Below are 15,572 nucleotides of genomic sequence, written 5' to 3' on the forward strand. Positions count from 1 at the left end.
TTGCTGCTTTCATTCAAACAGAGTTTGAAAACAATAATCACAATACAAACAAAATATTTACAACAATTACTATGTGTCAGGTGCTATTCAAATGCTAAATAACCTACAAACCATATATATATATATAAAGGCACATATACACAAAGTTTAAGCCTCACATCAAACATTAGGGTAGGAACTATTATAATATTCATTTTATGGATGGAATGGAAATGCTTGGCAAATATCTATATCCAACATGTCTTTACCCTCCTCACCTCTAGCCCCCACCTTTCTACACATCCCACACACCCCAGTTCAGTTTTATGTTTAAAGATATTGCACATACTTTAGCACTTAATGCTTACTTTTGCAGTTCAATACTTTTGTCTCTTTCTGCTTTAAGTTTCCTTTCTTTGTTTTCAAAGTTTTCTTTCACTTCTTTTACTTGCATTTCAAGATGACATAGAAGTTCTCCTTTATCATGCCACTTCTGATTAAGAGTACTAACATGAGAAGAAATAATTAAAAAAAATAAAATTGGTTATATGAAATTATTAAGCCACATGTTATTTCTCAACAAGAAATACTGTAGTAATACCTGTAAGCTTTTCTAATTTCTTCAAGTTCTAATTCCTTTACTTTCAACTGCTGTTTTAGTTTTTCTTTTCTTTCATTGTGTCTTTCTAGTTTCTCAACTATTTCATCCAGTTGTGAAGATTTTTCATCAAGTTGTTCTTGAGTACATTTTTGTACTTCAGTGATCTTTTCATGTAATATTTTGATTTGTTCCTCTCTTTCCTGTAAACACTTCATTTTTACAGAAAAAAATCATTATTTAAAAAAATAACTATTAAACTTAAATGTCTCATTTCCTAATTAATTCAATATGGTTTAAAACTATTATACAAACTAAAGATTAAAAAATAAATTGAACATTCGATGAACGTTTTAGATTTACAGAACATTTTAAAACTCACAATCAATAAGGAACAGCACTACTACTTTGTTTTTTAACTGCCATTAAGAAAGATACACTGTTTATACTTTTTTATGTCATTAAGTTAGTAACTACCAACAACACAGAGGGAGTACAGGGAAGGAAAAGAGAACAGTACAGTACAATGAAAATTTCAATTAACATGGAATACAGAGAAGACTTATGCTTACCATGCATGTATGACAAATTAAAATGCTATTTCTACTATGTTAAACAAGTGTTTTCTGCATTAGGATGAGCAAATACTTTTAAGTAATGATTTCATCTCTATTACAATGTCACATGAAAACAGGCTCTGTATCCCCCAAAACTTCCTTTTATTATATCTTCCGTACTGTGAGTCAGACTTTATCCTCTATTTGCATACTACAAATCAGAGGATGATGAAAGATCAAAGCCACCTTAGGTACTGTTAAATGTCTGCAGCTATTAGGCCTCATATGGGTTACTTATTACTCCAATGAACATGTTTGCTTTAAGGGGGCACACCCGGACAGCTGGAAGAGCCTTGCTCTAACACCAACTACTGATATCAGTCTCCACAGTGAGAAAAGATGAAATTGGTAGTTCTTGTCTTTACCCTGTGTCCCCTGCCCCACCCTGCCTTTTATCCCTTTTGGGAAGAACATCAAGGCAAGCAAACAAAAACTAAACAAGGTTAATATAGGCATGAATTCATCAGTATTTAAAAAAGTGTGGTTCAGTTCCTCAGTGTGTTATACATCTAAAAATTCTAAGCAAACATATCAGGTAGTCTTCTAGTCTTGAGCAACATTTGCATAAAAGCCATGTTTATTTTCTCCCCACAACTCTGTATTTAAGGGTAAATACTTAAGCAAGTACTTAAGTAAGTAGGGGAGAGCAGTCTTGACACATATTATTAGGAATCCACAAAAGCTACAGAAGATTCTTACGAAATAATCCTATTAATAAAAAGAACATTGTAGCATCGGAGAATCTTGTGATCCATACTTAAAAGTACCAAAATAATACACAGGAAGAAATCAAATCTCAAAAAATTTGTTTCTGATTTCCATAGTTAGAAGCTAACTACAGGATCCACTAAATTGAAGATATCGAACTCCAAGTTTTGCAGATTAGGTCATTATTCCTTTAAGTTATTAGCTATGGTGATAAGCTGATAACTATCACCATAGCTAATGTGACTGCTAAAAGAAATTATGCCTAGCTATCTCTGTACCTTCTGTGATTAGTTGGAATGCACCATTAATGCTCATATCTTTGAGGTTGATACAATGTGTGTGTGTTTTTTTTAAGCTCTATTGGAGTATAATTGCTTTAAACTGCTGTGCCAGTTTCTGCTGTAAAACAAAGTGAATCAGCTTTATTTATACATATATCCTCATATCCCCTCCCTCCTGCGACTCCTTCCCACCCTCCCTAACCCACACCTCTAAGAGGATACTGGATGATACAATGTTTTTTAGAGTAAATGTACTAAATTGTGAAAAGAAAAATGATGAGTTGAAAATCTGAAAACTTTTTTTTAACCAAAGTCTAAAACTAAAAGTCATCTGTTTTTTGGCTCCACTATGTTATTCATTATTAGTCATTTCCTCCTAAACGTCTGCTCAGAGACTGATAAGTAGTAGTCTTACTGTGGAAGTAGTTATGTCAAACACAAATACTATACAAAGTATAAATTTTTAAAACAAGAAAAAATGCTCACTGCTAAAAAATTTAATTTTCAGTGTAGCTTGGCATGTATGACAGATATAACCGAAATTTTCGTTTCATCCAAAGATCAAAAAACCAGTAACTGTTTAGGGTAATACAGTTCAAGCATTCACAGCCTAAACTAGCTATGGATATAGCAACATGGTGATAAATATGTTTCTTTATTTTCTGTACTTAAGTCAAGTTCTCAAGGAGTTTCTTAAAAATGACTAAGCAGGAAAAAAAATCAAAGCTTAGCTAGTTACAGTTACTCTAAAGAATGAGTTCCTAACTTTATGGGTGATAATCTCAGAAGTTTCTTAAAAACTCTTTTCTCACCTATTTTTACTTACTCTAAAGATTAAAGATAATCTTTAGAAGAAAATTTTGGAGTTCAAATTTGATTCACTGTTCAAGCTAACTTTCAGAATACTTCTCTGGAAATTTTCATGTACAATACTTTGAAATAAATGATCCTGTTAGTATTCTCTCTTTTAAGATAGGCCATATTGAAGAAGAGGGTAAAAATGGTTTCCATTAGGAACAAACATGAATCTTTTACATTCTATTCACATACTTTAAAATATAGGATAGTAGTTTTTGTCATAATTTCGAGAAGTGTTTTAGCAATACTGGAAGATACTAAACAATGAAAAGTTTAAATAAAATATTAATATTTTTGTGGTTCCTAACCCTTTATGGACACTATTTCCAGTTATTTCAGAGGGCCATAATACCATTCTCCATGAAATTTTGAGGTAAAAGTAATTTCAAGTTAATAAATAAGTGTCATATATAACTTTTAAAAGCAAAGAGGCAAACATTATAAAAGAAAAAACATGATAATATGTCTTAAATTTCACAACAGCTGGGATGCATTGAGACAAATATTTATTAAATACTTTGATTCACAGATTTTCAAACCTTCCATATCCTCTTTTCCTAACATAAAATGTCAAGCTTACCTCTTTTAATTTTCCAATGGTTTCAGTCTGGTCTTCTATGATTTTGCACTTAATTCTTAATGTGTCATTATCACGTTCACTTGCTTTTCGCAGAGATTCATTCTCCCTACACAAACTTTCAATTTGAGCCTCTAGTCGCCCGTGATTTTGGGCTAGAGAAGATCCTAAGAAACAAACATCATCAGTAAAAAACTTAAAAACACCTTGAAGAATTTTATTTTATGAACATCTAATTTTACAATGTATAATATAGTAAATAAAAAGAAAAGCTGAATAAAGAAACAAAATATATAATAGGACAATATGAAGTGAAAAGGGGAAAAGATCAAAAAAGCCTTTAAACAACTGTGGCTATTTGAGAACCTAAAGCCATATATTATGAACAAGTAACTCAGACATTAAATATTAAAGGGTCATGTTATGCTGTCCAAACAAAATCATATTAGAGATTCCTACATGAAATGGATAAATAAACAACATTCCATTAGGCCAACATCTACTATCCATAATTTATAAAGTCTCTATGAATGCCTTAAAATGGTGTATATCTCTTGCTTTATGGTGACTGGAAAGAGAATGAGACTGAAGGTAAATTTACCTGAATCGAAAGTAATTTTTATTCATAATCGATTTCACATTTCTCCATATATAGCAACATAAATGTTACCAATAGTTTTAGCTAAAAAAAATGAATGCTGCAAATAATTTAAAATCACTAGATAAGAAAGAACTGTTTTCAATGACTTATTCAGTTGTAGCATTGTAAAGGTATACCTGTTCAGAAACATAACCAAATTATAGTGGGAAGAAAACCAACAGCAAAAGAATCAGAGCTATAACTTCGTAACAGGTGTAATAAACTACTTCCCAATTCCTAAGTATAATTTCATTCCTGTTTGACTGGCAAATGACTACTTATCCTTTCATATACAGTGTCACCTTCTTTCTTGGTACGTCCAGGCAGATATGAGCCCTTCCTTTTCTAATACCCAGATTTGCTGGATTAGCAGAATGGGCTATTTTTTTCCCTTTGAAAATTTGAGAATTTTACCCTGTTGTGCCAACTCATGTCCCCACACTTTTCTTTCTGTCCTTAAACCATAAATTAGCGACTCCTTGGCTGCTAGCTCGGAAATAAGCTGCATTTTTTCATGCTTGAGAAGTTCTATTTGAATACTCTTCTGCTTGTCATCTTCAATTAAAATCTCAAGTGTGTTGATCTGATTCTGCATACCACCAAAAAACATTGAAAAAAATGCAAAGTAATTATTATATTTAAGTGCTTCTTTATTTTCTTTTTGCATTTTAAATGTTATTTAAACAAATACAAAGTAAATGTTCCTAAACTTTACATTAGAGAATGTTTTAATTTTATTAACTAAAGATAAATGTAGGTCATGAAATAAAAAGTCATATTTTAACAGGTTACTTCTTTAAACACTCTGAATTTTACTTAATATCTTAAAAGAACTACACATGTAATACTCAGAATTTCTCACCAAGTATTAAATATATCAACAGTCTAAAGGTCACTTACAGAAAGTGAGTCCTTTTGGGCAAAATACCACTAACATTTAAAATTGAGACAACAAAAATAATTAAAAAATTATTATAGTTATTTAGGTATATGTAAAAACAACCACTACCACAAAATTAATGTATCAACAATTCATGTGGTATTTCCCAAACTTGAATCATCCATATCACTATAAAACTGGTACCTTTTACTTACTATGCTTCTTAAAATTAATTCACTTAGTTTACTTAAATATTATTTTAGTGTAAGCAATACAATCTGTGCAATCACAGTTTATCTCCTAATTATATTACTTTTTCCATATGTAAAAATATATCAGTGGTATTATCTAGTTCATAGTTGTGTACTTCCTAAAATCATCACAATATACTTGAGAAAATGACATAAAAAATTAAAAAGGAAATATAATGTTACAATGTCTTACCTGTAAATTTGTTGCTGTTTCCTGTTTCAATTTAGAAACTTCTGCAAGTTTTGTTTTTTGTTCTTTCACCATACTGGTTAGATCTTTAATTAAAGAGGAAGACTCATTTTCTTTTCTTTGAGCCCAAACAAGAGCATGCTTGCTCTTTGCTAATTCGGTTGCAACATTTTCAAAACCATCTTTAACCTGTGTTTCAAAATTGCATTATAAATAGCAGTTCTCCAAATATTTAGAAAATAGCTGTTTCTGGAAACAGCTTACTTCTTTCATTTTTAGAATCAGAGTTTTAGCAAAAGAATAAAATTCAGATAATTGGCTTTGCAGGCCAGCCAGGCTGTATGTGTTTGTGTTGTAAAGTCCTCAACCCTGCTATTGTAACACAAAAGCAGCCACAGACACTATGTAAACAAGTGAGCATGGCTCTGTTCTAATAAAATTTTATTTATAAAAACAGGTAGTGGGCCAAATATAGCCCAGAGACTTTAGTTTGCCAATCCTTGCTCTATAGTAATAGAGAATTCAGGTTTCCTAATTTGTATTCGAGTGCTCTCTTTACTTGACCATTTATAACCGCACTTAATTTTGGCAACAGCACTGAAGATTAGCTATTATTTACGTGAAGAAAAAAGGCTCTAAGAACTTAAGTAATTGGCTTAAGATCAACATGCAAATAGAGCTAGAATTCTAAAATGTAGTCCTCTTATCAAACCATACTTTGCTGATTCTGTTTTCAATAAAAAGCTACATGCAAATTCTTACATCTTTAAATCTTCTGGCTTCAACAGTTAGAGCAATACGGAATTCATTTTCTAAATCCATATACTGTTGGTTTAATCCATCAATTCTGTCTTGGTATTCTTTTATAACTTGCTCATGTTTTCTCTCTTCTTTAGCAATTTCTTTAGCTAACGCTTCCTGGAACTCAGCTTCACTAAAAAACTCCCTTGTTTCAAGGTCTTTCCTGGAATGAAAAACAAATAAAAATCACAGGATGCTGTTTACTTGGAAAGAAAAACCTTAAGGGTCTTTAAATAGTATTTAAATATTCTCTATTCCCTACTGTTAAAGATCAGCTCCTCATTTTCAAACACAGAAAACTAGGGATACAATGGTAGACACAGAAAGAATATGCGTTTTATTTGATTATGCATTCAGTGGTGACAGGGATAAGAGGAGTATGCCAAATCTTAACTTCACTGAGACAGTTCAGAACCATTTTATAGTTTCTAAAATCCTTTAGGTGCATTCATAGGAGTCAGGTTCTGCTTCGCTGCATCTTCTACTTTGGTTGAGTCTTTGACTCAATAAATACAGTCTGACTGGTACTGGTGGTTGGTTAATTGAAAGCAACAGTTATGTGTGAAACTTCTTTTGATACAGGGCCAGTTTTTAAATTTAAATGTGAGTTCATTCTTCAGAGTTCCCCATTATTTTTCTTGGTAAATCAAGCCCATAAAAAAAAAAAATCCATTATCTCCGGTTTTGTTTTCTTTAAACTAGAACAAGTTAAAAGGTATCTGAAAAGGAAATTAAGTGCCAATTTTTACATTTTTGTGATTACTCCCCCCCAAACTTTTATAGTTGTCTTGACCACACATATGATGACAATTTTCCCCAAAACATCAAAATTCAGTTTATACATTAAAATTTAATTTACATAAGACAAAACCAAAACAGGTCTGAGAACAAACACAATTAACCCATGGCAATCATACAATTCAACTGGTAGTAAGCAGATAACTAGCTGAATGTGCTCAAATTACTGTGGACTCTAAAAAGCAGATATTTTGGATTGGGTTGTTGGTTTTTTTTGATATTGAGCTGCATGAGCTGCTTTAATATTTTGGAGATTAATCCTTTGTCAGCTATTTTGTTTGCAAATATTTTCTTCCACTCTGAGGGTTGTCTTTTTGTCTTGTTTATGGTTTCCTTTGCTGTGAGAAAGCTTTTAAGTTTCATTAGGTCCCATTTGTTTACTTTTGTTTTTATTTCCATTATTCTAGGAGGTGGGTCAAAAAGGATCTTGCTTTAATTTATGTCATAGAGTGTTCTGCCTATGTTTTCCTCTAAGAGTTTTATAGACCTAAATAGACACTTCTCCAAAGACATGCAGTGGCCAAGAGGCACATGAAAAGATGCTCAACATCACTTATTATTAAAGAAATGCAAATCAAAACCACAAGGAGGTATCACCTCACACCGGTCAGAATGGCCATCATCGAAACAATAAATGCTGGAGAGGGTGTAGAGAAAAGGGAACCCTCCTGCACTGTTGGTGGGAATGTAAATTGGTACAGCCACTATGGAAAGCAGTTTGGAGGTTCCTTAAAAAACTAAATATAGAGCTACCATATGACCCAGGAATCCCAATACTGGGCATATACCCTGTGAAAACCATAATCCAAAAAGAAACATGTACCACAATGTTCACTGCAGCACTATTTACAATAGCCAAGACATGGAAACAACCTAAATGTTCATTGACAGATGAATGGATAAAGATGTGGCACATATATACAATGGAATTATTATCAGCCATAAAAAGGAACAAAACTGAGTTATCTGTAGTGAGGTGGATGGACCTAGAGTCTGTCATACAGAGTGAAGCAAGTCAGAAAGAGAAAAACAAACACTGTAAGCTAACACATATATATGGAATCTAGGAAAATGGTACTGATGAACCTAGTGACAGGGCAGGAACAAAGATGCAGATGTACAGAACGGACTTGAGGACACAGTGGAGAGAAGGGGAGGCTGGGATGCAGTGAGAGAGTAGCACTGACATAAATACACTACCAAATGTAAAAGAGGTAGCTAATGCGAAGCCACTGCATAGCATAGGGAGATCAGCTTAGTGTTCTGTAATGAACTAGAGGGCTGGGATGCGGAGGGTAGGAGGGAGGCTCAAGAGGGAGGGGATATGGGGATATATGTATAAATATAGCTGATTTACTGTTGTACTACAGAAACTAACAACACTGTAAAGCAATTATATTCCAATAAAGATGTATTAAAAAAATTTAAAAATGCATAAAAAGCAGGTGTTGGCAAACTATAGCCCATGGACCAAATCTGGTCTGCTGCCCTTCTTGTGTAGAAGTAAACTTTTATTGGAATATAGCCACGCCCATTTGTTTACATTCTATCTCTGGTTACTTTTGTGGTACAAAGAGATAGCTAGGCATAATCTGAAAAACCTGAAATATTGATATTTTCTATCTGGACTTTCTCAGAAAAAGTTTGTTGAACCCTACTTCAAAGGAATAAAGAATACTGATAATTTAACAAGTAGTTACTTGGAAGTCAATTAAAACAGCTTTCTCTATATTACAATGATCAACTTTTGCTTGGACTTCGAGAAATACAAAATGAGCTTCATTGCTATAAGCCCATACCTCAACCTCAATAAAGTCACTGATTTGCTTTTAAGCTACTAGTTCTAAGACTGATTCTAAAGCATACATAAACATGTCATTTTACTTGAACTGTGTCAGACTTCACCACTGCTCAATCACTGTCTAGTCTTAGGAGGGGCAGGAGGAGAACCAAGTAACTTTTTCCTATTTTTAAACGTCCATATTTTCCTGATGTATACATACTTCATTTACCTGTGTTCTTGTTCTTTCAATGCAAGAAGTTCATGAAGTTGTTGCACCTGTTCCTTTTCTTGATCAAGAGAAGTTCTAAGTAAGTTTATTTCTCTATCAGCAGCTGCAGCTTTGAGTTCCACCTCCTGGATAAGTCTCATCTGAGTAAAATACACACAATTACGGTATTAAGATAATAATCTCTTCTGCTTCTATATTAATGTCAGTTCCCCAAAGAAAAGTGCCTTCTAAATAACAGGACCTAGTGACTAAGTTGATCTTCAAAATTTATTAAATAATGCTATGGTCACATGATGTGTAATCTTAGAAGCATCAAACACACTAGCATTAACTCTTTTTGCACCACAGACCTTAATGAAAATTTCCATTCAGAAGGCAAGAAAATTAAAAGCCTTCAAGCACTGCAATGAGTTGTTTAAAAACTGGCTCTTAAACACAAGTCTAACAACCTGCAGTATTTCCACCAACTCTTCTTATAACTGCTTTGTAAATGCTGGCAGCCTTAACTGAAGAAATGATTCCACAGGTTAAATTACTGGTGTCTTTAAATTAATTTTGGCATTCAGCCTGACATCTTTTATGTTTACTATGCAATGAATGACATAATTTGTTTCAGGATAGAAGCTATGAATGTGTTAATTCATGGGACTGATATATTAAAATAGAGAAATACCTGTGCTGCTTGCTGTTGCCCTTTTTGCCTCTCCATTTTTTCTAATGCTTTTTCCAGGGTTCTTAAGTGTCTAATGTGATCCTCTTGTTGATCTCTTGCTTTAAGTAATTCAATACTGAGTTTTTTAATTTCATTTTGAAGTCTGTGAACCATAATTTCGAGTTGTAGTTTGGAATTTCTCTCTTTAAAAATAATTTCCTTCAGCCTAAACCATAAATCAAATGTGACTTTAAGTATATTACACATATAAAAGGATAAAAATAGTATTAAACATTAAAGGTTACAGAGAGAAGATTTGAAGTATGTTCTAAATTTTCCTTAGATAAAAAAGGGCTGAAAAACAGTATGCCTTTCGCCCATCCCTGAAACTAGCACTGGGCCAAAGAGGGAAAACATTTTACATAAATTAATGAAACTTTATCTAAGAAGATGTGGTACATATATACAATGGAATATTACTCAGCCATAAAAAGGAATGAAATAGTGCCATTTGCCGAAACATGGAGAGATCCAGAGACTGTCATACAGAGTGAAGTTAAGTCAGAAAAAGAAAAAATATTGTATAATATCGCTTACATGTGGAATCTAGATAAATGGTACAGATGCACTTACTGGCAAAACAGAAACAGAGTCACAAATGTAGAGAACAAACTTACAGTTACCAAGGGGGGAATGGAGGGTGGGATGAATTGGGAGATTGGAATTGACATATATATACTACTGTGTATAAAATAGATTAACTGGGGACTTCCCTGGGGGCACACTGGTAAAGGATCTGCCTGCAATGCAGGATACATGGATTTGGTCCCTGGTTGGGGAAGGTCCCACATGCTGTGGAGCAACTAAGCCCGTGTGCCACAACTACTGAGCCTGTGCTCTAGAGCCTGCAAGCCACAACTATTGAGCCCACATGCCACAACTACTGAGCCTGCGCGCCTCGAGCTTGTGCTCCACAATAGGAGTGGCCACTGCACTGAGAAGCCTGTGCACCACAACAAAGAGCAGCCCCCACTAGCCACAACTAGAGAAAGCCCGTGTGCAGCAATGAAGACCCAATGCAGCCAACAAATAAATAAGTAAATATATTAAAAAAAATAAAATAGATTAACTAACAAGAATCTACTGTTTAGCACAGGGAAACCTACTCAGTGATCTCTGGTGACCTAAATGGGAAGAAAATCTAAAGAAGAGTGGATATATGTATACATATAACTGATTCACTTTTCTGTACAGTGGATATATATATATATATGTATAACTGATTCACTTTGCTGAACGTATAACACATTGTAAAGCAACTATACTCCAATAAAAATTAAAAAAAAAAACAAAGCTACAATAATTAAAACAGTATGGCACAGGCACAAAAACAGACACACTGACCAATGGAATAGAATAGAAAACCTAGAAATAAACCCACATATATATGGTCAACTAATTTTCAACAAAGGCCCTAAGAATACATAGTGGAGAAAGGACAGTCTCTTCAATAAATGGTATGGGGAAAACTGGATATCTACATGAAAAAAAATGAAATTGGGTCTTTATCTTACACCATACACAAAAATCAACACAAACTGGGTTAAGAACATAGACATAAGACCTGAAATCATAAAACTCCTGAAAGAAAACATAGAGGGAAACTCCATGATATTGATCTTGGCAATGATTTTTCCATGGGGATACCAAAGGCATGAACAAGAAAAGCAAAAATAAACAAGTAGGACTAAATAAAAATAAAAAGTTTCCGCACAGTGGGGGAAACAATCAAGAAACTGAAAAGGCAACCTGATGAATGGGAAAAAATATTTGCAAACCATATATATGATAATGGAATAATATCCAAAATATATAAAGAATTCATACAACTCAAAACCAGAAAAACCACAAATAACCCGATTTTAAAACAGGCAAAAACCCCAAATAGACATTTCTCCAAAGAAGATATGCAAATGGCCAAAAAGTATATAAAAACATGTTCAATGGCACTATTCATCAAGAAAATGCAAATCAAAACCACAGTGAGGTATCACCTCACACCCGTTAGGATGGCTATTATCTAAAATTCAAAAGATAAGTCTTGGCAAGGAAATGGAGAAAAGGGAGGCCTTAAACACTGTTGGTGAGAATTTAAACTAGTACAGCTATTATGGAAAACAGCACAGAGGTTCTTCAAAAAATTAAAAACAGAACTACCATAAAAGTGGCAACCAGCAATCCCACTTCTGGGTACATATCCAAAGGAAATGAAATCAGTATCTCAAAGAGATACCTGCATTCCCATCTTCATTGCAGCATTATTTGCAGTACTGAGATACAGAATCAACCTAAATGTCTATTGATGCATGAATGGTTTAAAAGTTATATATATATAAATAAATAGATGCCGTCTGCCATTTGTGACAAAATGGATGACCCTGCAGGAGATTATACTAAGTGAAATAAGCCAGACACAGAAAAACAAATGGTAATATCACTTATATGTGGAATCTAAAGCTGAACTCATGGGACTTCCGTGGTGTCCAGTGGGTAAGATTCCTTGCCCCCAATGATCAGGGAACCAGATCCTGCATGCATACCACAAGAGAGTCCGCATGCTGCAACCAAAGAGCCCATGTGCTGCAACTAAGACTTGGTGCAGCCAAATTAAATAAATATTAAAAAAAAAAAAGTTGAACTCATAGAAACAGAGAGTAGAAGGATGGCTACCAAAGGTCAGGGAGTGGGGGGAATAGAGAGATGTTGGCCAAAGGGTACAAGGTTTCAGTCATAAGATAAATAAGTTCCAGAGACCTAATGAACAACATGGTGACTAAAGTTAAAAGTAATACGTTGTATACTTGAAATTTTCTAAGCAAGTAGATATTAGGTATTGTCAACAGAAAAAAACTATATGAGATGAAGGATATATTAATTAGCTTGATTGTGGTAATGATTTCACAATGTATAACAAACACCACATTGTACACCTTAAATACATACAATTTTTATTTGTCAGCTATACCTCAACAAAGCTGAAAGATAAAATTTTGAGAATGACAAAAAAGTAAGTTAATGAAACTTTGTCTTATGTGAACTTTACTATTCAACAGCAAAGCTTTATAAAATACCTTATTTTTTCAGGGACTGTGCTAGATGTAGGCTTAAAAGCGAGCAAGATGAATAAGATATAGCCTGGCCTTCAAGGAGCTTAATATCTAGCAGAGGGGACCCAGATTCATTCATTCATTCACTTTATTTATTTATTAATTAATACAGCTACAGGAGAGAAGTGATATCTGACCAGATACCTGAAAGTCAACTGTGACTTCCATGTCTCTTCCCCAGATACTAAGTACTATATCCTAGTACTATACTAGCTGTGTTACTTAGAGCCTTTTGACTGAAAACCCTTAACTAGTTTCAGTAAGAAAGAATTTACTGATCCACATAACCAATTCAGAGGCTGTGGTGGCACTATTCCGAGGGACCACTGAAACTAAGGATATGAATACCATCAGGTCTCTCTCTGATTCCCTACAGGCTGGTTTCAATTTTTCCTATGGTAGGCTTCTTTATATAACATATGCTGGGGAGAGGGGGAAGGCTACAAACATCTATAGACTCATATTCTGACAGCAGTGAGAACCAAACAGAAGAGATTCCCTTCCTCTAGCTCAACTTAGAACTGAGCTCTGGGAAAGGCTCTGCTTAGTCCAATTTGGTTCATATGCCCACTCCATGCAGCAGTCACTGTGGCCATGGGCTAAGTAATATATTTACCAAGCTTGGGTCAGGGGCTCACTTCTTAACCATTATTATAGGCAGAGAGGCAGTTCATGATAGAACATAAGTCGAGTGTTTGAAGAGGGGACAAGGAATAGCAAAGACATGGCCTCATGAAAGAATTTCTGAGATAGGTAGCCACTCCAATGTGTATCTACTATTACTGCCAAGCCATAATTGAGAAAAATCCCTATACTCATCAACTTCTATATTATAGTCATTTCTCCAAGTTTTGTCCTTCCCATCTCTCCTCTTGCCTTTGAGATTGGTCTCCAAACTGGTCTTCCTTTGTTTACTCTCTCAACTCATTTGATTTTTGTTTTTTTGGCTGCATTGGGTCTTCGTTGCTGCATGCGGGCTTTCTCTAGTTGCAGTGAGCAGGGGCAACTCTTCATCGTAGTACGTGGGCTTTAGTAGTTGCAGCATGTGGGCTCAGTAGTTGTGGTGCACACGCTTAGTTGCTCCACAGCATGTGCGATCTTCCTGAACCAGGGATCAAACCCACATCCCCTGCACTGCCAGGCAGATTCTCAACCACTGCACCACCAGAGAAGTCCTCCAGTTTGGTATGTTGTATGAAAGAATATTGGACTTTATTCTGTGGACTATATGGTGGAAGGGACAGAGAAGCTACAGATCAGTAGAATTAAGAGCAATCCTCTAAGCAAGAGATAAGGGCCTAAACTAATGTAACTATCTTGGGGATAGGGGATAGAGAGGAGATAGTTCAACACCTTTTAAGTAGAATGAAGAAGGTATCAATACCAACTGGTTATGAAGTCTGAGAAAGAGAAAGGAAGCAAAAAAAAAAATTATTCTGAAATTTTTAGCTTTGGTGGCTGACTCTATGGAACACCATTTATTAGAACAAGGAATACAGAATAACGGCGTAGGATAAGTCAAATGGAACTAAATTAAAATAACAGCTCTTAGAACACTCAGGCTTTGACTTGTACCTTTCTGAATTAAGAGAAAAAAAAGGAATATATATCCTCTCTCTTTCATTATCTGACTGTGACTTATTGAGTCACACTGTCTCTATGAATCTATCACTAAACTATGTTGGCTACCTATGCACCTATTGCAAACAAAAGTGCTGTTTCCTCTGAGGGAGTCAGAGGACTGTTATTTTATCCATTCTGTTCCTTCACCCTTGTCCACCATTTTCTTGTATCAAGGACAGCAATTCCCAAAACAAATAAGTCAAGAAATTGGTGGGTGGTGGTGGATTGGCTAGGAATAGCACAAGGCATCACAGCTTGCATAATTACACAGATTTTCATGGGACACACATTGGGTAATTTTCATGGGACACACATCGTAATTTTCCTCATATTACATAAGTACAAAGAATCAGAGAATCAGGTAGTGAGGGGTAGAAAATACCATATCAGTACTACAAAACTTTACTAGTTAAATGCTTAAAAGAACCTGGGAATTGGGCTGGGAGCTGTGTACATCGACTTACTAATCAATGAAGATTGTAGAAAGGGAATTATCTACTGTATAAGCAGGTAAGAAACAGAACCAAGAGCAACTTCCTAACCCCTATTTGTTGGCAAATACCAATTCTAGAAACCTAGTGCTCATTCAAGGATAAGAGGAGATAAAAACTAAAAGGAACTCCATGGAAAAAATCTTACAATCTTTTGAGGAAAAGCATAACTTCAGAAATAATTGCCTATAGGAAACAGAAGAAAAAAGTTACTGTAATATCATAAAACTGTTTGGTATTCTCACACACTGGAATAAGATAGTCCTGTATTACATAATATGATACAGAAAAAAAGAGATAAAATGAGAAATGGAATAAAATGGAACAAAAATATTAGAATTAAGAAACTTGGGTTATCTGGTACTGAAGCCCATTGTTGAGAAGAATATGCAACAGAGACTGATTATGACCCAGAAAGCCTAAAGAAAAAGTGTGGCAAGCCTTGTCCT

At 34.5% G+C, this 15,572-nt stretch overlaps 1 protein-coding gene across 8 annotated transcripts in view; it reads right to left on the bottom strand.

Annotated features, from left to right (window-relative positions):
- Window positions 1–15,572, bottom strand: part of LRRCC1 (leucine rich repeat and coiled-coil centrosomal protein 1) — a 37,690-nt gene that overhangs the window by 4,509 nt on the left and 17,609 nt on the right. For all 8 annotated transcript variants that reach the window (XM_057735207.1, XM_057735201.1, XM_057735202.1 and 5 more), the window contains 8 exons: window positions 9,864–10,068; window positions 9,191–9,330; window positions 6,342–6,543; window positions 5,583–5,768; window positions 4,673–4,847; window positions 3,622–3,785; window positions 581–789; window positions 348–485 (listed from right to left, as the gene is read on the bottom strand). In XM_057735207.1, coding sequence (XP_057591190.1) covers window positions 348–485; window positions 581–789; window positions 3,622–3,785; window positions 4,673–4,847; window positions 5,583–5,768; window positions 6,342–6,543; window positions 9,191–9,330; window positions 9,864–10,068 — 1,419 coding nt within the window. The remainder of the gene's footprint in view (window positions 1–347; window positions 486–580; window positions 790–3,621; window positions 3,786–4,672; window positions 4,848–5,582; window positions 5,769–6,341; window positions 6,544–9,190; window positions 9,331–9,863; window positions 10,069–15,572) is intronic.

This window comes from Hippopotamus amphibius, chromosome 5 (genome assembly GCF_030028045.1).
Source record: "Hippopotamus amphibius kiboko isolate mHipAmp2 chromosome 5, mHipAmp2.hap2, whole genome shotgun sequence".
Taxonomy (NCBI): Eukaryota; Metazoa; Chordata; class Mammalia; order Artiodactyla; family Hippopotamidae; genus Hippopotamus; species Hippopotamus amphibius.